Source organism: Chanos chanos, chromosome 4 (assembly GCF_902362185.1).
Source record: "Chanos chanos chromosome 4, fChaCha1.1, whole genome shotgun sequence".
Lineage (NCBI taxonomy): Eukaryota > Metazoa > Chordata > Actinopteri > Gonorynchiformes > Chanidae > Chanos > Chanos chanos.
In genome coordinates, this window is record NC_044498.1 from 50,288,535 (window position 1) to 50,313,568 (window position 25,034).

A 25,034-nucleotide genomic window follows, 5' to 3' on the forward strand; every position below is an offset into this window, starting at 1 on the left:
ATCAGTTTGTTTCCATTTCTCAGATTTCATTGATATCCATCCAGGTGAGGATGATCCTTCTGTAACTGAAGAGAATGAAGAGAAGAGACAAAGCCGCTGAACAAAGCCCAGGGTCATGGACCTTCCGTTGCCTCTCTTGTCGCGCGGAGCCCAGTGCTCCATTCTCAGGAAATGTTGGGATAGAGCAAAAAACGTCGCTGCACTTTGTCTCATCGATGAAAAACAAACAACCTGCAAGGGGGGGGGGGGGGGGGGGGGGGGGCGAAAGAAAAAGCAACTTGTTATCAGAATGCAAATGCATCTTGGTTTAAGGGTATTTTAAAACAGGGGCCATAAAAAGAGAGCGATCTTTCTCTTAAAGATGTACGTATGCTGTCAGAACAGAGACGTCCGTGAGTGACACACCGTTTTTTTTGTTTTTTTTTCCCCCGGATGCGTCGGATGTTCCTATCCGTGTAAAAGAACCTGGATGTCTGAGAGCTTTGAACAGCTGGGAGTGCCCATTTTCTGAGCCCTCTGGTATAGGTCAGAGTCTCCAAAATATCGAGCCCGATACAGCAAGCCTTCCTCTGCAAAGCACAGAAAAGACATACAAAATAAACCGGATCCACTCTCAGATCGTTTAGAACATTCCGGAAAAGACAGGGACTGAAGAGACAGAACACTGATTGGGAAAGACAAGGATTCTCTGAGCGTCAAAGACTTACTCTGTTGTTTCTCTTTCCAGCAGTTGTTTCTAAGGTTTGAGATGTAGTCCTCCTCCACACTCCTCTCCACGTTCTTTAGATCCATTCCGGTATATTCCTCTAAGAAGCGGTCCCCCACGTAATAAGGCACCTTCAGATTAGCAGTCTGTCTCCTGTTCGTGTGGCCTGTTGATCTGAAATCAGGGAGAAAAAAACCCATCAGATGTTTACATCTTTTTCTTGCATCACGATGAGGAACTTTTACTTGTTGGTCCTCAAACACAACTTCATGAAGGTCCTCCTATAGGAGTGAACCTTTACCACCTTGTCACATGTTGAATTTGTAAAGGTAAATGAGCGAACAGGTGAGATTAGTTGCTAGTTAGAGTGAATTAAAAAAAAAAAAAAAAAAAAGACATGTTTGGGGGGCTTCTGAATGATTTAGCAGGTTGTTAACTTGCCCCAAAAAGAGAGAGTTACGTGAGAGACCATATCAGTTTTGAAAAAATCTACATCTCTAGTTGGCTTAATCAGAAAAACAGCACAACATTCAGACTCAAATTAAGCCCAGAGAACATAAGTGTGCTCCATTTTCTCCTCATTTACTCAAATGATCCACCCATCCCTTTGGCTCAAGCCTTTCTCAGGGATGTAATGGTGAGGCGTTTCCTGCCATTGTTAAAGTTTATGACTGACAGATCAGTCCACTCTATAAACCCGTCTCTGTACTGTACGCGGCAGCCGGTGAAGCTGGTCCGGTACAGAAGTGGTACGAATTTCTTCACTGTTTCTGGTTTTGTCAAATCAAAACCCTCCACGTTAAATTATTTAGAGTGTGTGAAAGACACGGGCAGAGAGCAGAGAGCAGAGTGGAGCTGGTGCGGTCGTGCGGACTCACGGTCTCAGGCTGAGACTGTAGGGGGGGCTGGAAACCATCATCTGACTGAGGGCTGAGACTATGAGCAAGATAAGAACAGGCATCAACTGGACAAACAGGGCAAGGCCTCCCTAGGGTAGAGAAAAAACCCCCCCACACATATACGTTGTTATTATTATCATTATAATACATAATAACAATATTTAACAATATAAGAACTTATATGTTATGGTTATTATACATTTTTTTATGAGTTAAGCAAAATAAAAGGACCAGTGCAGCGCATCGGAATCTCAAGACAACAACGAAAACGACTTTTTTCTGTAAACGAAAGCCGAACATTCCAGGTCTACACGTGTCACTGCCCTCCACTGTTTTCCTCTGTTGTGTTCTCATGTCTTTCGCCTCATAGCTGTTCTCCAGCGAATACACTTGTTTTTGTTATGGCAATGCGAAGCAGAACAAAAGGAAAGGCTCTTTAGCATGGGCCCTATTGACTTTCAGTCTCCTTAGTGTCTGATTCAGCGGCAGCAAATGCAATAAAAAAAAACTCACTTACGCGCATTCCCGGACAGAGAGAGCAACCGACTGATGGCTGCTATTCCTATTTGTCGGTTAATGTGTCCATTAAGAGACACTGTCCATTTCTAAGAAAGCATAACACGATTCAGCACAAGTGCTGAAATTCTCTCTCCTGTTTATATTCCGCTACCCGCTGGCAGACACAGCTATAACCTCTACCGCTGTCACTCTTAATATCTTATTCCTCGTTAAATAAATAAAAACAACGAATAAATCGGCTGTAAAGCTAAGTTCTCTGGCTCTGGGGTTAGCAAGTTTCACGATGTAGGTGTATTTTGGTGGCCTTTTTTTTTTTTTTTTGTGCACTACTGTTTACCCTGTAGAGAATCACTATGCACCGGTGGAGAGCAGGCTGAGGCAGACCTGGAAAACACTTCATCACATTCTATTTTCTGCTTCTCACGACACACACACTCACGGCTTGGCGTCATGACAACAGGGCCTAGGTCTGAGAGAGTTCAGAGCAATATATTTAGATGGTCTGGCTGTAGCCTACACCTACAGCAAAAGAGTCAAACAAATGAGGCAAGAGGTCCTGGAGTTCATGGAACCCCCCCCTCACAACTAACAACTGCTTGAGGGAAACTACGTGGACGTAATTCGTACTGGGGTGCAGTAAAGTGAAATTTCAGAAAGACTGCAGTGATGAGCTGGTCACTTACATCTCTCTGTTGTTCTCTCCGTTCATGTCTCTGTTGATGGCCATACCTCATCCTGCCATTACTATAAACATGCACGTTACCTGAAAAAACAAAAACAAAAAAAACAAAGACTCAAATCACACGAGACTGAGAACATCAAGAAATTCACACCCTGTCATTTCAAAATGTGATCAACCTAGTCTCGTCAACATACCAATTTTTTTATATCCAACCATTGTGTCCTTACTTTAAAATAACTAATCAGATGGCAGTCTGGAACATTCTACTGCCTGTGATGACCGAGTTTAAAGATGCAGACATTAGCTGTCTTAGCTGGATGCTAAAGGAATACACAGGCCTGAGATTTCAACAAGTTGAAACCATCATACCAGTGATCTCACTGGCTGCTGGACAAAGAGATGATACTGCAAGATTGGTGTACTTAAAATGAGAACATCCGAGTAACTGCAAAAGGGCAGTCTTAAAAAGGCAATAGTCAATGTCTCAATCTATTAATGGAGCACTAGAAATCACAGTTTAAGTGCACTTTGATATACATTTATCAACTGTCTGTGACAGGAATACAACACCGTTCATCAGTGAGAAATTGCATTATTTGGTGTTTGGTTGACCGTGGTGTTAAGTGCTGTTTAAGGCACATCAAAAATTTAAAATTAAAAATTTCTCACAAGGGTTCATTTGGGCTGAGATCTGGTGACTGTGACAATCACAGCATGTGGCTGGCATTGTTTTCACACGCATTCAACAATTCAGCTACCAGTCACACCCTGAGGATGCAGGCATTGTCCTCCTGGAGGAGACCACTCACGTCAGGACATTTCACCACATCACGGTGGGAGGTGATGCCTCACAATGGCTTTCTCATTTTTTGGTGTCTACCTTGCTCCCTGTGGGGTTGAGAGGACCTAAGGCATGCCAGGAAAATTCACCTGGCTCTGTAACAGAACAGAACTGCCAGAACCCTCCAGGGTTGGGGAAACAAACACCTGGGTCTTTGAAGTCTCTTTTGGGATATGTCATTCACACACTGTCCACTCCTTGAGAACTGAGTGAGAGATGACTCAATGGTCTGTTTGACTGAAACTTTGTCTGCTCATATTTTCGGTTTTGGTTGATGTTTCCTGTCAGTTGACTCAAAGTTGCTCATCAATGCAACCAAATGCACTCATGTGACAGTGACAGCATCTCAGATCACTCTAGCTAATGATGTCAGCCTTTCAAGCAAAGATCCACTTAGATCAGACCACTGAGTCTTTGTAAGTGACACTCCTGCTAAACCAGCCCCACCCATTGCCTCTCTCTCTCTCTCTACAACTCACAGAAGTCTCTTCACCCAGCAACGGTGGCCAAAACAATGGAAGAGAGGGCCTGAACAGCATTTTCACCCACAATCCTACACATTACAGTCCTGGATCCTGCAGAACACACTGCTTACAATGCAGGCACAATGCGTAACTGTAGAATGGTATTGTGAAGTAGCGACATTTGTGTGTCCAGATGCTACAAGCATGTCTATACTCCCACTGCTCCCAGTAAAGGATGTCAAGATTCACATCTTCAGCTTTCAGTTTTCACAGGGAGGGGGGTACATCAAGCCCTGACCCAGTAGGTATGAGTATGACTGATCAAAGCGTCTATTAGACTTTTCTTCATGCTACCATGTACTCATATACTGCTGGTGTCAGTATGTTTTTTTAGAACCTGTCTAAAAAGGTTTATACTTAGAATACTTCTATACCATGGGATTACTCTCACAGAGAATTGATTAAAATGATGTCAGTCGATTAAAACATATGTCATTGATCAATCTGAGGAATTTGTTAAAAAGGTCCAAAAATGGGGAAAAACAGTGAAGATTTAGAAGTACTTACCTGTTGGGAAGCCACCACCAAAGAACATATTGAAAAGATCCTCAGGACAGATGTCTGCCTCAAACTCCCGATGGGCGTGGCCATGCCTGGAGGGATGGACTTTTTCTTCTCCGTACAAATCGTACTGCTTTCGCTTGTCAGGATTGCTGAGGATAGCGTAGGCATTCCCAATGGCTGTGGTAAAGCCGAGTGAAAAAGCAGACAGTTTACATGCCAACGTTATTCCACAACGCATTTTTGTATATATATACTTAGAACACAATCCATTGCACTGTTACCTTTAAAGGCCTCTGTGGCCCCTGGAGCATGGTTTTTGTCGGGGTGGAATTTCAAAGCCAGTTTTCTGTAGGCTTTTTTCAGGTCCTCATCTGAAGCATCTTTGCCGACTCCAAGAATCTCGTAATAGTCCTTACACCTTTTTATCCTAAAGAGAAGTCAAGCACACAGAGTGTATCGTATCAGTGACGGACGGGCCATTCAGATAACTCAGTCTGCTGTCTACTGGAGATGGCTTGTACTAAATATAAACATGGATTGGATGAAAAAAATAAATAAATAAAAAAGTGGATATTGTAACAGTACTTTTATTAGCTGTGGTGTTTCTGGTTAAGGGTACATATCTTCAGTGTACACTATTTGCATCTAGAGTTACTACTTTGAGATAAAAGAGGTACACCTCTTGACAGCGTCCAGCTGGTCTGGAGTGTAGGACTTTGCTGACTCTGCGGTGCTCTCTTTTGGAGTGTGATCTTCAGCATTCTGGCTCCTTTGTCTAATTCCAGAATCACTGCTGTCTTCACAGTTATCAGCACCGTCGTGCGGCTTCCCGTTTTGAGCTATAGACTCTAACAAATCTGTAACAAACATGTTTTTGTTTTTTTGTTGTTTTGTTGCTGTTACTCTACAGGTAGATGTCAGCTGACTCTGGCATGCAACCGAAATACATATCTGCCTTGAGTGAATTCTAAGTAGTGAAGTTTCACTGTAATTCCATTTGCAATCTCACTTAACATCTACTCCATTTAAATTTCACTTCATAGGAGACAATGCATAAACTGACACGACACGCAAGTAAATTATTGTCGAAACAACCAAGTCACAATATCACCAACCATTGGTCGTGCCACTGAAATTGACCGTGTGTTCAGGTAATGGTCTGACGTTTCTGTACATTTGTGGTAAAAGTCTTGTTATGATTTGGTTAAATGACACTTCACCGAGCCCATGACGGATTCGGATTTCAAAAAGTTACACAAATTATGTGTCAAACAATATCACAAATGACCACAAGTCACACTTTGTCGACATATGTGACCTTCTGTGCAACCGTTACATTTCTAAATGTACATTTCTAAGCTCTGTGCCCACAAAGGAAAAAATAAAAATAAAAACTATTCCTATGCTGATGCCAGCAAGAAAAACCGCACTTGCTAGAGGGTTTCCTGTGCTGACTAGGAAATTCGTTTTCAGATCGTATCACAACGGAACAGAACCGAACACAACAGACAGCACATATTTAAGGACTTTATGTTTACATTAAGAAACGTAAATCATTGCTGTAAGTAATTTCCATATCTCAACAACTTATGTACAACTATTACGACAAACTGTCGTTAGACCGTTTTAGGGTCGAGGTTCTCGCACTTGCGCAGTCAGCTAGCTAGCAAGCTACATGTTTGCCTCTCCAATGGCCCGTCATTTGGTTTCAACTCCTCTTTGGTTACCTGTACTTTAGTGTTCATTTACGTACTTTTGGCCTTATCGGTCGGGAATAATTTCTGAGCCTTTTCAAGGAATCTCCGTGCTTTGTCGGGTTGATTATTTCTAAGCGCCGCGATAGAAATTTCGATGCAGCGTTCAGCTTCGTCCTTGTTTGATTCCATTGCGACAGCCGAGGTGTTGAACTATTTACTGGTTTAATGGACGCCGGGTGATGACGTAACAACAACAACTGTAAAGTCTGAACAGCAATAATGCGTCACTGAACAAAGTAACGCTTATCATCATGTGCTCGGCGGAATATTCTAAGAACAAAAAATGTGCGGCATTTGACGCAAACTGAAAAATCTGTTTTGTTTTCTAGCACTGGAAAGACAGCGTTCCTCACATTAATTTCTACAAGGAGTATTTGGCGATGGTATCAATGCGCATAAGGTCAGTGTATCCACTGATAAAGCACATATCAAGTACTCAGCCAAGTGTAAGTTTTAATTTCGTCGCAAACGGACGTTCTTTAGCCACCGGCTCTTTTCAAAGAAAAAAAAGGACAAGAGGATCCAGAAGGACTCCAGACTGGGAAACTCAGTCTTGGGAAGAGAGACTGGCCGACACAGTAACTCCTCTGTGGCGGTTAAGTTATGAGGAGCAACTCCAGTTAAAACAGGAACAGCAGCACAAGATTTTGCTCGCGCTCTCAGCTCAGCTCAATCAGTTTGCGTCTCTGTCGTCCAGTGAGAACAAGCTCACTTTTCCTCTGTTACCCATCGTGCCCTCACCGGTTCAGAACGGATACCGCAATAAGTCAACCTTCTCCATCAACAAAGGGGTGGATGGCAACCCAAAGACTGTTGGGTTTTACATTGGCACTGGGAAATCTGGTAACATTGTCTGCATTCATGGGGATCATCTCCTTAACATGCCTCCAAAACACATCATGGTCGCAAGTCACTACGAAAAGTTCATTCGTCTCTCACCGCTGCCCCCATGCATTGTGTTTCACGATGGGGGCCACTGGCGTGAGATCACTGTCAGAACAAACTCAGCTGGTAATACCATGGCCATAGTTTACTTCCATCCACAGAGCCTAACTGCAGAAGACATTTCTATGCATAAAGCAGCCCTGGTAGAATACTTCATACATGGCCCTGGAGCAGCCTGCCAGCTGGACTCTTTGTATTTTCAGGAAAGCACCATGACCCGTTGTACTCACCAAGAATCTCCATTCCAGCTCCTTTACGGGGAACCCCATATCCACGAGGAGGCGCTTGGCTTTAAGTTCCGTATTTCTGCTGACTCCTTCTTCCAGGTGAACAGGGGAGCGGCAGAGGCGCTTTACAGGACTGTGGAAAAGCTGAACCGGAACTGCGGAGCAGGCGTCTTACTGGACGTGTGCTGTGGTACGGGCGCTATTGGCATTTCGCTGTCCCCAAAGGTCGAGAAAGTCATCGGTATCGAACTTGTCGAACAAGCTGTGGAAGATGCCAAGCACAATGCAGCGATCAATGGCGTGCAGAACTGTGAGTTTATTTCAGGTAAAGCAGAGGTTATCCTGCCCGATCTAATACCCAACCTGAACACTGGCAGAGGCCTCATGGCTGTCGTCAACCCGTCCAGGTCTGGCCTCCATTATCGAGTGATCAGAGCCCTGCGAAATCACCCAGCCATCCGCAGACTCATCTACATATCCTGCAAACCTGAGGGAGAAGCCACAAGGAACTTCAGAGAGCTTTGCTGCAGCTCAGACAAGCACAGAAAGCTCACAGGAGAGCCCTTTAAACTCACGGTTGCTGTCCCTGTGGATATGTTTCCGCACACGCCACACTGCGAACTGGTACTTGTTTTTGAAAGATAAACTCTTCTTCGTTCCCGGGGGGTCAGAAGCCGAGCAAATGTTTTGGAACAAATCAGTTTAGTGAACATCCACGTATACTTACGGTTGAATAAACATGACAATCACTTATTTGTATTTGTTTTGTAAATCTCTTCTCCATTTCATATCATGTTATATGGATCACTATCTATCACCATTTACGATGATACAAGCTAAGCTTTTAGTTCTATCCTAGTTAGGTGTGATATCTCAGCATGGTCACTAAGTGGTGGTAGAATGCCCATGTTTACAGTACATGCTGTTCTGGCCCCGTGCACTGGTTTCCACTCTCTTCCAGAAGTCAGTGACTTTGAATGGATGTAATGGAACATTGTTGTTCACTGGCAACGGTTTGCAGCTGCTGTGAATTTCAACAGGCCTTAAGCAATAGGACATTTTTCCCCACCATTTGTAAAAAGAATGTCTGATTGAAACATATTCTTAATAACCACCCTACTCAAAAAGGCCCTCCTTGAACATGCATAACCCAAATATCTTTCATTAATTGGTATGAAAAGGCATGTTATGTTCAACTCAGGGAGTATAACCCACACTACAGAGGGTTCACTTTGCTGTCAAAAGCATTTTGACATTTAAGAATAAGAAAAGCTTCAAAATAAGGCAATGCATATTTTACACCATTATCTTCTACACATACGTTCAACTTGATAGATAAGTGCTATATGACTGTTATCTTCTGTTTCACCAAGAGACTTCTACATAAGAGGGTTCTCCTTTTTACCCACTAGAGGTCGGAAGCTGATGAAATAGCCTGGCTGAAACCTGGCCAGTTGACACAGACTGGACCAGAGGAAAAAAGCCAGTTTGCCCCATTGCTTAGACAAATAAATGGAGCAGTTAAGAGATAAAAGACAGCGGGGGGGGGGGGGGGGGGGGGGTCAACTTCATGCTTCATGCACTTTTCATGTGACCAGAACAGCTATCTAGTCATGCAAAGAATGTGGAAGATTCACGAGAAAGACCTTTTTTTTAATATGTCTTGAAACACACATGTGGTGGCAGAACTGAGACCTAAGAACTGAGAACTGAGATGTTGGAGACCATAAGATTGCACAAAGATTGTGCTTGGGCACTCTGCATTTCTTTTTTTCTTTCTTTCTTTTTTTTTTTTTTTACAAGTCTAACATGAACACATTGACACTACATGAGAGCATTTAGCCATCTCTGCGTTGCACAATATTATATACTATATAGGACTATAAGGAAGTGATACTTTTAAATGTATGTGTCACAACGATTATAACGAGTGAAATATAGCACCATTAATTTAACCATTATTTATAAACAAGCTACATGTTAATGCACTGGCAATGTATGCTTGACATATGAAGGAATGCGTTTGGGTTTACATTTTTTTTTTTTAACATCATGATGACTCTCCTGATTTTCCTTCTCCTTTAAAGGGGGCTCCTTACATAATTTTTGAACACACATTACAACATCTCCGCAAACTGACGACTCGCTGCTACCGCTGGTCGAGTTAAGAATATGAATAGAGTCATTAAAATGTGCCCCAAATTATATTTCTAAATTTAGCCTACCAGACATACCGAAGCTGTATGTCATGTTAATAAACATAAAGACGTACGTTTTTCTTAGCTTACACCTTTGGATAAGCCTACTGAGTCATTAAACTACACAACTAATCATCACTTGGAGCCAAGTTTTATCTTTGTCAGTGCGACTTGTTTCATTTCCACATATATAAGTGAAAGTGTAAGGCCGATACGTTGTATCTAGGAAAAATCGGACGATTTGATAGATTGTGAACATCAGAAAGAGATTCGACCAATGAAACCGAAAGAGTTAGGTGGCATCCACTCTGCCTCGACCAATTGCAATCATTCAAGCGGCGTATAGCAAAAAAAATGGAGGCTTAGGTAAGCGGTATCAACACGAGCTATAAAACGCTATTGTCTCTCTCCGGTCTGTGCATCTTTTGTTGCTTTGTAACGAGTGTCTGCAGTTGCATCGCTAAAGGTAAGAGTTTGACAGATAGCATTTAAATGAATATTGTATACTCTGTACTGATTTTTACTGTTGCTTCCAGTGGGTTGTCAAAGCACAGCTTTATGTTGGCCCACTTTGGAGATTGAAAGACCCACCCATTTTACGAGATTTGAGAGAAAATGCGTTGCTGTCCTTTGCCTGGTGGCAAGAAGCTTATTTTGATCGCATAAACATCTGTATTATCGTTTGCAGCTTACAATTCCTAGTTGAAGACGATTGATAACATGACTGAAACCGAGACGATTCATTCAAGTAGTCGGCAGAGGAATGGAGAAGCTATGGCCGAATCAATGCCGGTAGAGGATGCTTTTGGTGACAGTCAGAAGGAGAAAGAAGGTCCGACACTTCCTGGACAAATTGTGTGGAGAAACGTCGTTTTAATGTTGTTGCTGCATATCGGAGCACTCTACGGGCTGGTTACTATTCCAGCGGCTTCTGCTCTAACCTTGGTTTGGAGTAAGTATAATGATACATTTATAACAAGCTGTTGCAACAGTTTTTTTTACGGAGCCAGTGAAAGGAATATCATGCATTCGCACAAACATTTTCCATAGTTGGTTGTGACATGGTTGCCGAATGCCCACCTCATGAGAACATTATGTGCTGAGTAAGACTGAGATATTTTTGAACCAGGAGCGTGAGCGTGGAGGCGTGACCCAGTCATGTTGTTTTAATAAAAAACTAAGTGAGAGCGAACGCCAGATGTTTACCAAGAAAAAAAAGAGCTTTAGTTGTAGGCTATTCTTCATTAAATGTGAAACTGTGTTGTTGTTTTTTTCTTGCAATGTATAGTTATATTTGGGATTTTGAGATTAATAACTTAATGAAACATTTTAACCAGTCGTGGGAGAATGTCATCCAGCCCAGCCAAATCTGCCTCACTGGTTCATGCTTTTTTTTTTTTTTTTTGCCTTGCTGGACTGCTGCTGGCTGCATAATATGTTACTCCGAGAACAATAAACAATTGCCGTTCCAATAGGGTTTCCATTGTGAACTGGACAGGCTCACAACAGTACGTCCTTCTTTGCTGGTCTGAGGCTCTGAGATCTCACATCCTAAGCAGCCTTGTCTGACAGCACATAGAGAGACATTCAGGCCTGTCACAAAGCAACTTTGAGTAGAAAAAGACACGCCCACACTGATCATAGACATGGACAACCCAGAAGCAGCAGTCTGGTGATGAGTGACTTGTGTAACATGTCTATATTTTTTTTCCCCCCCTTTCTCCAGCGGGGGTGTGCTTCATGATAAGTGCCCTGGGAATTACGGCGGGGGCCCATCGGCTGTGGAGCCACAGGTCCTACAAAGCCTCGATGCCTTTACGAATCTTCTTAGCCGTTGCAAATTCCATGGCCTTTCAGGTAAATCTCCGTAAAACTGCGCATGTGTCATAAAGAGAAGAAGATTGAAGAGTTTAGACACTACAGAATAAGTCAGAATCAATGGTAATTGTGGGCCAGATAATCACTCGAAGTCATAATTAGATTAAAATTGGATTAGATTAAAATTGGATTAGCCTTTAATAAAACCCCACCCTGCAGAGCTTTGATACAGCAGTTAGATTCCCCTTCTAATCTAATATAACTTTGATCGTTATAAAACCATCCATGTCCACCATATTGAGACTTCATTCTTTTTCCTGTTACATGCATTTCTAGAATGATATCTTTGAGTGGGCCAGAGACCATCGTGTTCACCACAAGTATTCGGAGACTGATGCAGACCCACACAACGCCACACGTGGCTTCTTCTTCTCTCACATCGGCTGGCTCCTGGTGCGCAAGCACCCTGACGTCATCGCCAAGGGGCGCAAGCTCGATCTGAGCGACCTGAAGACTGACAGAGTTGTGATGTTCCAGAGAAGGTAAAGATCAAGGTCGCGCAGTAGACAGTGCTCAAGCACAGGCTTTGTAGACATGCAAAACTCCTGTGACATCACCACTAAATGCACTTGCTACACACTTAAGCGTTTTTATCAGGGCAAGAGAGCGACCCATGGGTTTCCTTTTCAACAGATGCACAGAGGAAAGACGAACCTTTCATGAAAAGAATTTCCATGCAATCCCCAAAGAACACTGCCAAACTAAACTCGGGGAGTTTTCAGTTTATGTGGTCAGTCTGGGTCCGATTGCACTAATCACTTATTTCAAAACTGAAGAGCTGATGTGTAATAACTTCATCTGAGTGGCAAAGTCTGAGCGTTGAGAAAGAAAGTAAACACTGTGATGTCATATGGCAGTAAAAGTCACATAGCAGTGTCATAACCCTTTAGTTTTTTTTTTTTTTTTTCTTGGCTCTTTCTTTCTGGACGAACAACGTGACTGTGTGGGTCTAAAGGTCCCTGATATTCCGATATTACTTTAGTTAGATGCACTGATAAGGAATCTCTTCGCTGCCAGATCAGACAATAAAGCTGTTGTCACAGCGTTCGGTTACCTTGTCCCATTCTACTGGTCGCGGTACCATAATAGTTCTAATCCTAGTCCTAGTCCTGGTCCTTTCAAAAGGAGATTAACATTTTCAAACTCAGCTGATCAGAGGGTGTCCTCAAAACATAATTCAGTGCACTGCCAAATCAGATAGCTGCAGGGTAGCTAGCTTGTCAGCATTTGTAACTGTGGCCTGGGGAGAGCTGGACACATTTTTTTTAAATTATGTGTTTGACGTAGTTCAGTCTGGCAAAACCTGTTTTTTTTATGCAATGTGCATGTTTGATAAAAACCGGGTGTTATGTGTACACATGACAAGTATTTGTGCAGGAAAATTGCTCAGAGCGACCGACTGAGGCTTGTTCGGTCAAAGATGGCTATCAGAACGCTTCTCTCTTTTGCATGCTCTATATGACTGAGCTGTGTGGTAAACCAATTAAGGGACTTTTTCTGACTTTTCTTTTTTTTCAGGTATTATAAGCTGTCTGTGGTTGTCATGTGCTTCCTCATCCCCACGGTGGTGCCCTGGTACTTCTGGGGGGAGTCTCTGTTAGTGGGATTTTACCTGGCAGGCCTGCTGAGGTACACGGTGGTCCTTAACGCGACCTGGCTGGTCAACAGTGCAGCCCACATGTGGGGCATGAGGCCCTACGACCAAAACATCAACCCAAGAGAAAACAAGTTTGTCGCCTTCAGTGCTATAGGTATGTATGTACCCAACTGTAAATGAATGTTACAAATGAATGTTACAAATGAATTTGTACCCTCTGGTGATTTCAAACAGGATCCCATAGTACATCAGTTTTTCTTATAAGTATAATCTCAGGTCCATATAGCTACATAGCACTGAAAGTGCACAGTTCTGTACAGTGAAATAAGATGTGAATGTATTATGTTTTGTCTGCAGTTTGGTATAGTAACCATGTATATTGCATATTTTTTCCCTGCTAAATGAGAGACCAAACCCTGTCCTTAAAATAAGATCCTACATTCTTTTAGACTGTATTTTGAATGTCAGTGGAAGGTGAGGATATGTGTTTTGGTTTCTGTTGATGGAGCAAGCCAGTCAAGCTTCCAAGTATTACTCATTGATGGCATTGCTTTGAGTAACACATGGATATTAAATTCCTTTCCTTTCAAGCAGGGGCCCTGTATTGTAGTTGTGAGTGCACACAAATGGTCAGTTTTATCAGAATGAAGGTAGCATTAAACACAGTCAGCAATTTTTTTTTTTTTTTTTAGTGCACCATATCTTGGTTTATGATTGTGTAATTTGGTTTGCTAATTTGCAATTGCATTCTAGGAGAGGGATTTCACAACTACCACCACACCTTCCCTTATGACTACGCAACCAGTGAGTTTGGCAGCCGGCTGAACCTGACCAAAGCCTTTATTGATTTCATGTGCTACCTCGGCCAGGCCTCAGACTGCAAGAGAGTGTCTCATGAAACCGTTATGGCTCGAGTTCGCCGCACAGGAGACGGTAGCCACAAGAGTGGCTAAGCGGTTTGATTTGTTTTCAAAAGCCCCCCAAAAAAAAAGAAAAAACAAGAAAATAAAAAAAAAAAAAATTAAAAATAGTCATGAAATGGCCAAAACAAACATGAAAACCTATTTACAGAGCTTATGACTATATAGTGAGATCCTAAGTAACATCTCTGCTCTTTCTTTGAGATAAAAGAGAAAACGTCAGACTAATATTGGCTATATGACTTGTGCTCCATTTGTGTTTATATATTATAGATCCGTATGAGGTGATTTTACAGAGCTTGATATGACAGCGTTACTCCAGGCTCTCGGTCTAATTCCAAGCCAGGGGCTGACACTTCTTTTGTTAAAACATTTGTGTGTCTTTTAATGGCACCCTCTTGTTAGCAGTTCAGTGTCTAGGGATGGCACGTTCTGATTATACAGTGAAGTACAGCTTGAGTGGCGTTTGTGTACCATTCCAACAAGCTATGCAAGCTGTAAAATGAACACGACATATGTGCTTTTAATCTCTTTTGGCACCTTTTTTGATTACATATAAGTGGATAAAGTTTTTTTTTTTTCTTAAGAAACTAAACTTTGACAAGCTTTGAAAATATTTCATATTTTATATCTTAAAAATTAGTCCTCAGCTAATGATCAGGAATTCTTTGAATCATCTATGTCTACTCGGAATGCTTGAGAAAAAAAGAAAAGAAGAAATCCTTGAAGATTTAAAAAAAAAAAAAAAATTCAACATGACATAATCAAATTTTTGCTTTCTTGTGACTGCCACGGTTCTTATTTAGTTCTTATTCAATTTAAAGTAGGCACTTTCTTTCAAAACAGAGTAGCATACATAAAACAATGTATACTCTTCAACTACCATTGTTTAAACAGCAAGATGTTACCATACAGTTATGTTGCATGAATAGAATTTAAGTCTCCCGTACAATGCGCTCTGAGTGAGGTGTATGTTTTTGGATTAACAGAGTGAGAACCTTTGGGATTTCGGTTCCTTGCCTAACATTCTCTGTGTTGTATACCTCTTGATATTTGGCTTAAATGCCTGTGATTTAAGTGGCCCTGTTAAACCTTGTGACAACAATGACAGTCGCCTCACACAGATACCATTGCACTGAAACTTAAAAAAAGAGCTTTTAAATCATATTAAACAAATTATTTTGTTGTTCTGTTTACAAAGTAACATTAGCAGTATCTAACCTATTTCCACTCTTACACTTCAGCCCAGAGGATTGACTGATCAGAGAAAACATGACAACATAGTTACTTGTAGAACGTATTTAATGGCAAGTACATCAAGAGTCCGTTCTTGGTATCTTTTACATTTGGATACTAGTCTGCTTTTCGTTTTTGCAAAATAAAAAAAGCCAAGAATGGAGAAACAATATTGTTGTCTTCAGAATATCATGATAAAAAAAAATATCAAGTCAGGACATTGACCCAAGGCCTTAAGGACAATATTTATATACCCACAGAGAAACACGTTAAACAAAAAGCTACCACACGTCCGCTTAGATCGTGGTTTTAAGTTGATTTAGATCAAGTGACAAACCTCCTTTTTTGTAATTAGAGATAGGATAGATTTGGATAAATGTTTTATTGTTCCAAGTTTGAGTTAGCACCATATAAAGTACTCTACCAAATGTCTTAAAAAAATGACAGGTGACAGGTAATGTTAGCACTTATTTGACTAAAGAATGAATTTATGATGAATTTATCATGGATTTATCTCCCTCAAGATTTTCCATAATAGAGAAACCTTTTGTTTGCTTGCATGAAAACAACAAAAAACATGTATTACAAACTCATTCCTTAAAGTGTAATTAAATTTGTTACTTTTACAGGAAAAATAAATATTTTTACAGTGTAGACCTCTTAACGTCTTTGAGCCTTAAAAACTGGCACATTTTACAAGGAATGTTCTTTTCATTCGATGTACCATAGAAGGAACTCAATTTTCTACATGTAGCAAGGATTTTTCAAATTGTGCTGTGAGTTTTGTTATGAACCTGTATTAATCTCTTTTCTTTTCTTTCTTAATTTAATAAAATGTGTATATCTGACCATGTTGTCCAAAAAAAGCATTTCTTACATAGCTGACATACTTTTGGATGATTGCAAAGGCGGGCTTACACAGCGCATCATTATGAGTCAGTCTTTACATTTGTAGATGATGGAGTTTTAGGATCACCATTTGGAAATCACTGTCCTTTAATTACTCATAAAATGTAAACACATGCATAAGCATGTGTATGTATGTGAAAAAATAGATAGATAGAGAGAGAGACAGAGAGAGAGAGTGGGGGGGGGGGGGGAGAGAAATCGTCGACGAAAGTGTTTTTGCTTGACAGTATAATAAGAAAAAGAATTCACATCATTGTGTCATTCCTGCTGTGTCCCTTCGACAGCAGACTTGCGCCACCCTACGGACAAATTAGGCACACCATGCAAAAACGAGACTTATGAAACCACAAGCAGAGTTAAAATCCTTATTCAAGCGCTGAGAATGTTATGACATATAGGCCTGTAAGATTGACGTGTGATGCTGCATCTTGCTTTAAGGTTGAACAGGTGGTTCATACATATGATGATACAGCTCAGTTAAGACATAGGCCTATTTTGAACAAACGTTTTGATCTACGCGAATTATACACTCTCATATAAATTCAAAGGTCTTTTTCAGAGATCTTTAACAGGTCTGAATGATAAACGATCAAAATACAAAGCGGACAATGCAATACGCACTCTAAATGTTGCCTGTCGCGTTTAAAGCGTCTTTCGTTACACCGCCTTCGGTGAATCCTTCCAGTGTGTAATCCAAAAACATCCCACGGAATCTCCCAAATAACTTTCCCTTAATCCTAATCCTAATTTGCACACAAGAAGATAGGCGGTCGTCAAAGAAACGGAGACCCGCAGGTCGAAAGAGGTCAGACGAGAACATTGAGCGTGAAGACGGTGAATAACACTCGGACATGAGTTGAAAAGTTAGGTAATAGTGGTATTAAGATAAAGATGCAAATACAGTGTTTTATCAGGGCTTCGCCCTTTCATCTATATTGATCCCGTTACCTCGTTTTTATCTTGACTCAGGTTTTCTCCCCCATCAGTGATACAAGTGATTTATCAGAAATTTCGTCTAATAGTAGGCCTAATCCATTTCTGAGGACTAAAATGTTTTGGTAAAACAAACAAAAAAACAAACAAACAAAAAACTTAGTGGACGCCATAAGATGTTTTCTTTTTTGGAATTAATTTTAACTGTAACTACAGACAATCAAGCTGAATGAATTAAATTTGTTTGGTAAAATTATTTGGCATTTTGTGGAAGCGAAAAGAGAAAAAAGTATACTTTCAGATATTCCTCTTCCACGTTTTCAGCTTTTCTGTCTTTTCTCGCTTTTAGTTTGTCACACTTATCGGATAACTCCTCCAAAGCACATTCTATTGAAGTTACTTCTATGACCGCAGGCTACAGCTGTATCAGTTGTCTCAAAGACGGGCCTACACATTCATCAATGGAACAAAAGTCGTTTTTAATAACGAATCTTTTAATTGCAGTGTTTTTCATTCCAGTGAAACGAGCTATGTAAATCTGTTGTATCGCAGTAAGAACATTTCGTCATGTTGTAAATGGAACAACATATAGGCCTAAAAGGTTAAATAAGAAAACCCCGAGCAAGTAATAATTGAAAAATTTAATCTTTGAAGCGCAGGCTATATGTTGTTAAAATTCAACTCGCAGACTGTTACAAAGGCACTGTGAAATTATTCTCCATCATAAAGCCTCGTTTATTCTCGTTGTGTAGTTGCGTAAGTGACATATTCCTAACGGCAAAATGCCTTTCCTCAGTATCCAAATAACATTTAAGCGACTGTTTGTTTCATGAGCTAATTCCACTAACCCGAGGCCCATTATCAGTCAGTTCACTTCTGTATCAAACCCTTTCAAGATGTTGCGTAAATGAAGTTTCTGGGGACAACTTGAGGAGATCAGTGAGCCCATTCCCAGTTCATATTAATTTACTCTAACTGTTAACACTCCGTGAGCTCTTCCCAGCTATTTGTCTTCGAGGATCCCAGGGTGCCCTTTTGATCATTTCAGTCTCTCTGTGGTACAATAGTTCTGATTGGCTGAAGGAGCAAGAAGGGGAAAATCTTTAATTAAGCAGATAATCTCTTGTTGGGACGAGAGCGGCTCCATTTCAGAACCCCCCTCGGCTCACACATGAGACCCCCAATCTTTGAGTTCTGCATGTAGGTATATAGTCTTCTTGCAGACTACTCGGCTTTTTTTGGTGCGGAGAACTGTGGCATTTCTCTCTCTAAGGATGTTCATGCATTTGGAGGTTTATTATTACATTTTCATTCTGATGACTCACATGAAGTCTTGCTGCAGCTGGTGAGTTCCAGTATTCATTTTGCTCTGACACGCACACACACACGCGCAGGTCCCATATTATACTCGAAATGTATGTAAATGCATTCATTTTGTAGCCTGCTCGAAATAGCCTATTTGTTTGTGCGATGCTGGCGCATTTCTGGCGACTGTTAAGGCCTGTAACACTACAAAAAATTTAAAATGAGATTATGCAAAATGGATTTTTTTTAGAAGATTTTACTTGATTTTAAGAGATCTCTCACCTTTTGTACACCATGTTAGTCTTCTAACTATTAGCAAAAAAGTGTCTGATTTTTTACGACTGTTTTTAGGAATAAATTATGCGCAAGTGTGTAAGCTTTAAAATGTCCAGTTCATTCGTGACAATATCAGAGATCCAGTATTCAAGTACTGTACTCTCTTTCTAATAAAATAGATGAAAATAGCCTTTCATGGAGGCTCTGATTATGTATCTGTTTTAAACGTTTTTTTAAAACAGCACATCACATTTTTATTACAGTTCATGTTGCATTTTAGCATCAGTGATATTTCAACATAAGAAGAATATTGTTCTTGTAGCAGTGCTATAACCACAGTTTGAGCAGTATGAACACCGTGTAAATCTTTATTTGAGGAATGTCAGAATCAAAGGTAATACCTCCTGAGATGGGTGAGAAAAAACACTCTTGTTCTGAGTTCATAGGCCTCTCTATCTTCCAGGTCAGTGAATAATTTCCTGATGACTGGCCCAAAGGTAAGCCAGCATTCTTCTGATCTTCTCCCCTGATCTTTATCTAACAGAGACCTCAAAAACGTCCCATGCGTTCACAGTGAAGACTCAGTCTTAACAAGGGATAAAGGAATGCTAGAGTAATCTCAACGCAGTACTAAGACCAGAGTCAGACCGTGATGTTTCTGCGTAATGTCTGAAAACGTCACTCATATGTTATATCTGCACTCATCTTCAGACGCAAGAGTGTAAACTCAAGTGTCAGTAGAGCTCTGTTTCAGTCTCAAGCTTTAACATGTTTGATACCACTCAGAATGCTACGTTTTGAGTGTGAAAATTGGTCCCGAATGGTAAGGGACGGGGGCTTTATGGTGGGTGGTCGTATCTATCACGCCAGACGCCTGTGAAAGCGGGTGTAGTTCAGTCTCTCAGAGACCACTCGAGACATATTAGCATGTATCATTCACAGTTTCAACGAGCGGAGAGACCTCGAGTTAATACCAAACCCGAGTGGAATTGATTAGCTTAGTTGGTGGGACCGGCTCTGTGACTGGCGCTCTTGAGCGGTCTGTGAAGTTCAGTAGCTAAAAACTGAGACTCAGTACATGAAAAGCTTGTTCATTTTAAAATGCCAAATTTTGCTTTTCGGCATCTGTCTGCCTCTTCTCAACACCTGTCCTACTCCCTGGTTTGCTCTTCACATTTCATGAAAATTTACATTTTTAATACGAACAAACAAAAAATTCACAAAGAGTTTGAATTGTATGTCTTGCATGTGGCCGCTTATGTGAACTACGACCTTCTGGATATTATTACAGACACGTGAAACTCTGTGCTTGTCTCTTGTGCCTGATGGTCAATTTATGTGTTGGGGTGTCGTGTTATTCCAGGCTTATCTGATCTACTCTAGCAGTGTAGCTGCTGGAGCCCAGAGTGGGATAGAAGAATGCAAGTACCAGTTTGCCTGGGACCGGTGGAACTGTCCGGAAAGAGCTCTTCAGCTCTCCACACACAGTGGACTCAGGAGCGGTAAGAAAAGGACTGCCGGTCCTCTTTTTAACGTGTCTTCAGCTGTCAGGACAATTCTGGTCAAAATCTGATTAGCCGAGATTATCCTTACTTTTGAACCACCGCTAAACAAAGACTTCTAACGTCTGATGTCCTCAACTCAGTGAGTGGCGTTTGCATTTTGAGTGGCAATGTCACAAACATTTTGAAGAGATGGGGTTTTTGCTTCATACTGTAGACTCACAACATGAAACTGTGTTTGTTTAGTCAGTGTGTGGCCAGCACCTCAAGACTCAAGGAGCTAGCAGTCACAGTTTCACAAACCCAAAGCAAACACAGTAATCCCATTCAAAAACCACAGAGAGAGGGTTTCCCCCCACTGTTTACAATTTCTGAAAACACTGCATTCTCGAGTCAATTAAACCTAGTCTGTTATTAGTCAAACAGAAAAGACACCTAGAGGATATATTGTGAAGCAGTTGAGAGAAAGAAAGAGAGAGAGAGAGAGAGAGAGAGAGAGAGAGAGAGAATGAAATGGACGCCTTCTCTGAGGAGAAAGGTGTGGGTCAAAGGGTTGCCTAAGGCTCCTTTCACAGGGCATTCCTCAAGTGCCAAAGAGAGAACCTGTCACAGTTCAGTGGCGACCCCGGCCTAATTGAGAGAGTGCGCCAGCTGTGTTCCTCTCCTTCAGCTCCCTGCGTATCATCATCATCATCCAGTCTCCATGCTGCCTGCCTCAAGGAGTTGAGTGTTGACAGTCACACGAACCATGCAGTGAAACAACAGCATCATCTGAAAAGAGACAACACACACACACACACACACACACACACACACACACACAGAACCCCCCCCTCCCCCACTCCACCAGATTCACTCTATCTCTTCCATGAGGGAGAAAAGTGGTGAACAAATTGTTTGGACCAAATGACGTGTGGACAAATTGTCATAATACACTCATGCGCACGTACGCGTTATTCCCATTAGTGCAATTAATTTCAAAGTGTTACAACATTACAGCTCAGAGATTTCCATTGCTTATTTACTACATAAACCTATCAAAAGGATAATAACTATACAATCCTGGGTGAACTTGCTTAAAAAAAAAAAAAAATGTGGTAAGAGGTCACAAAACACCTGTTTATAAGAACAGCTGGAAAAGGATGCCCCCAAAACCTGACTGGATGCATATACGTGTATGATGTCAGAGGTTTTGCTGTGGTAAGTACATTACTAGACGTTTTTTTTGTTTCCCCCACAGCAAACAGAGAGACAGCGTTTGTCCACGCGATCAGCTCTGCGGGAGTCATGTACACTCTGACGAGAAACTGCAGCCTCGGCGACTTTGACAACTGTGGCTGTGATGACAGCAGGAATGGCCAAAGAGGTGAGCAGAGAAACCGGCAGAACGCATGAACGCAAACAGAAGAATCTCAGTACAACAGTACAACAGTTATCTCAGTTATCACTATTATTTCAGTTCCGTCAGAGATAACTTGCCAGACAAGACAGACGCCATATCGGGTATCTCCTTCTGTTCCTAAACTCACAGGGTCAATTTCACCGATTTGAAGACTACTGTCGGTCATTTCTCTGCTGTGTTGTGTGTTTCGCAGGAGGCCAGGGCTGGCTGTGGGGAGGTTGCAGCGATAACGTGGGTTTCGGGGAGGCCATCTCCAAACAGTTTGTCGACGCTCTTGAGACCGGACAGGACGCTCGAGCCGCCATGAACCTCCACAACAACGAAGCCGGCCGCAAGGTATCGATACGCTTAAAATTACCTGAGAAAGTAGATGTTTCTAGACAGGATGCGGTAAGAAACTATTGGATACGAGTTGGTGGTACTCTATGTCCTCCTTAATGTTAACGAATGCGGTGAAGTGAGTGTCTGAAGAGGTGTGTTTGTGTGAGGGGGGGGGGGGCGGCTTCACCGTTTTAGGATCTCTGTGGCACTACGGTGGAGTTTTTGGGAGATTTGGGCATTTCCTTTGGCCACCAACAATGTAGAATGTAGAGTGCCTTTTGAATAATTTTTCCCCACTCCAGACTATAGCATACCACCCAAGAGCTGCATTCATGGCCTTATAAGCAAGGTGCCACTCGTTCCTCTTTAACAGTGTGTGCGCTGTACCAGAAGGGCCTATTTACAGCCTCTGAATGTCTTCTATGACAAGACCTCAACTCAAGATTCTCGGGATCAGTGGTGCAAGCTTAATTAGAAGACCTAGGGGGTCCCACACATTGCAAAGGTTCTGTATTCTGTTGCTTCCCAAATAAGTGTTTAGTTTTATTCTTGCAATAAGGATCTTACATTTATATCGGTCTTTGTAGCTCTTGAGAAAGCCATGGGGATCACAACCATACAGCTGAAGCGGTCTTTGTTTTTCTCGCCAGTGCCACGTCGGCAGGTTTTGTCAGCACCACATGGCACCTGGAGCATCATTGTAACTGAAAAAAATTGTGAAAGAATCCTTTTTCATTTAGTCCTCAATGGACTTGCCATTGGGTCCTCTCATCGCAGAAAACATGTTGACAATGACCATGCTAAATAAATACTCTCCTTTTCCTCAGCTGAACAATTCAGCTCGCTGTGAAACCTTGATTCTGCCTCCTAGTCCAGAGCAAATGCCTTTTTAGGAGAGAGAAAAGAAATGATTCTTTTCAGACGACAGATGTTTGTTTCGGTTGAAGTCAGGAAATGTTGTGAGAACATAAAAGATTTTTTTAAAAATTCCAGAGCTGAACTCTGAACCTATTCTTCTTTTGCAAAATGAATTCTTCTTTTTGTCGAATAGATGTTAGGATACAATCACTTCATTTCAGAGCTTGTTACAGACAGCACGCACACACTCGCCCACATACACCAACACAAAAATCAGGGTGTTGCTTTAGTAAGCGGCGAAATTTCAAAATAAATTTTCCAACAAACTCAAGAACGCTAAACCTTGAACTCTCGAAAGAGCAGCAAAAGGATATCCTCAACTGTGACGCGCACAAAACGGCACACGTCTGTCATGTTTTAATGTGAGCTGCTCTCTCAAACTAGGCGGTGAAAGGCACCATGCAAAGGACGTGCAAGTGTCACGGCGTGTCTGGCAGCTGCACCACCCAGACCTGCTGGCTCCAGCTGCCCGAGTTCAGAGAGGTGGGCAACTACCTGAAGGAGAAGTACCACAAGGCGCTGAAAGTTGACCTGCTACGCGGCGCGGGCAACAGCGCGGCCAGCCGGGGAGCCATCACGGAGACCTTCAGTTCCATCTCCCGCAAAGAGCTGGTGCACCTGGAGGACTCTCCGGACTACTGCCTGGAGAACCGCACTCTGGGTCTGCCGGGCACGGAGGGTCGGGAGTGCCTGAAGAAGGGTAAGAACCTGAACAAGTGGGAGAAGCGCAGCTGCAAGCGTCTGTGCAGCGAGTGCGGCCTCGCCGTGGAAGAACGCAGGGCCGAGACCGTGTCCAGCTGCAACTGCAAGTTCCACTGGTGCTGCGCCGTTAAATGCGAGCAGTGCCGCAAGACTGTCACAAAGTACTACTGCGTGAAAAAAGGTAAGCAAGCCAAGAACGAGAGCACTGGCCGCAGGAAGAACCTTCGGCTGAAGAAGAAGCACTAAGGAATTTTTTTTTCTGAAGACCTGGCCGCAAAAAGCTCTTTCTCGCAAAAACATTCTCCCATGACATGTCACTTCCTCTTGCATTGCTTCAAAGGTTAAGGTTCATTTACCACTGAGAGAACTGATTGGGGGAAATCATCCAAGTGCATGCTGAACGATGTCAAATTCTCACTAAGGTTTTGGAGAATGTGTAATTTAAGCCTTAGATGTTTCAGACGCCAATAGTGTATACTGTGTATAGAGAAGAAACAAGGGAAACACTAGAACTCCATAGGACTGGTGGTGTAAACACATATTTAAAACATGTTTCTGTACCTCAGAATACGCTTTCTTTTTTTTTGGGGGGGGGGGGGGTGCTTTTGAAGTTTTTCTGTACTATGTGCTTCTCTCAGATAGCACTGTAAAATACATTGCATGCCCCCATAAGTTAGCATATATGTTAGGTCATCAATACACATGTCTTTGAAATGGTGACATTGTGCCCCCCCTCATTTTCATAATTGTGCCCTTTTGATTGGATGACTGCGATTGGCCAATGATTCATCAGTTGATTGATATCAAGTGGATGTTCAACGCATCAACCCAAAACACACTCACAACTGCTTTGATTACATAATGGCCCATTAACCGTGACGGTGGTGTCTACAGCAAAAATTCCCAAAAACCAAGAAAAAAAGAAACCCCACAGATGTATTTCTTACCAGAGGAGAATGTTATGAATATATGATCATGGTGATACTGTTGTCATTTGTTTGGGATTGATTTTTAAGATATGCCACAGAACCATTATTATTATGTCCATGTTCAAAAGTCGCGTGTTGATATTACTTTAATTCAAAATGTAAACAGTAAAAAGCTTTGGTGAATATTTGTGCACTGAGGGTACAGAAGAAAAGTCTGTGCTGACAAGTTAATTACAAGGATGCAACTGTAAAAATGGGTCCATATATCAACTAGGGGGAATTTCCCCTGAAAGAAAACTGGGTTGAGTGTAATTTTCAGTACAACGTGCCACAAGGCACCACAGACATATAAACTCGATACTGCCGCATCCTCAATAAGAGTAAAACATGAAGTATTCTGACAA

At 41.8% G+C, this 25,034-nt stretch overlaps 4 protein-coding genes across 4 annotated transcripts; 3 read left to right on the forward strand and 1 right to left on the reverse strand.

Annotated features, from left to right (window-relative positions):
- Window positions 1-413: 413 nt before the first annotated feature.
- Window positions 414-6,686, reverse strand: dnajb12a (DnaJ heat shock protein family (Hsp40) member B12a). Its single transcript, XM_030770960.1, has 8 exons — window positions 6,429-6,686; window positions 5,355-5,532; window positions 4,957-5,102; window positions 4,679-4,852; window positions 2,808-2,887; window positions 1,585-1,694; window positions 708-880; window positions 414-569 (listed from the first exon to the last, which is right to left on the reverse strand). Exons 1-8 carry the CDS (start codon window positions 6,559-6,561, stop codon window positions 448-450), a joined length of 1,116 nt encoding a protein of 371 aa, XP_030626820.1. The 5' UTR covers window positions 6,562-6,686; the 3' UTR covers window positions 414-447.
- Window positions 6,687-6,786: 100 nt separating this feature from the next.
- Window positions 6,787-8,249, forward strand: trmt2b (tRNA methyltransferase 2B). Its single transcript, XM_030770959.1, has one exon. It carries the CDS (start codon window positions 6,813-6,815, stop codon window positions 8,247-8,249), a length of 1,437 nt encoding a protein of 478 aa, XP_030626819.1. The 5' UTR covers window positions 6,787-6,812.
- A 1,885-nt stretch (window positions 8,250-10,134) lies between these two features.
- scdb (stearoyl-CoA desaturase b) lies at window positions 10,135-16,281 on the forward strand. Its single transcript, XM_030773057.1, has 6 exons — window positions 10,135-10,268; window positions 10,491-10,754; window positions 11,529-11,659; window positions 11,957-12,162; window positions 13,199-13,431; window positions 14,031-16,281. The coding sequence occupies exons 2-6, from the start codon at window positions 10,523-10,525 to the stop codon at window positions 14,228-14,230; spliced, it is 1,002 nt and encodes a 333-aa protein (XP_030628917.1). The 5' UTR covers window positions 10,135-10,268; window positions 10,491-10,522; the 3' UTR covers window positions 14,231-16,281.
- Window positions 16,282-18,549: 2,268 nt separating this feature from the next.
- Window positions 18,550-23,947, forward strand: wnt8b (wingless-type MMTV integration site family, member 8b). Its single transcript, XM_030771644.1, has 6 exons — window positions 18,550-18,620; window positions 19,320-19,353; window positions 20,220-20,358; window positions 21,599-21,724; window positions 21,954-22,096; window positions 23,384-23,947. Exons 1-6 carry the CDS (start codon window positions 18,550-18,552, stop codon window positions 23,945-23,947), a joined length of 1,077 nt encoding a protein of 358 aa, XP_030627504.1.
- Window positions 23,948-25,034: the final 1,087 nt, after the last annotated feature.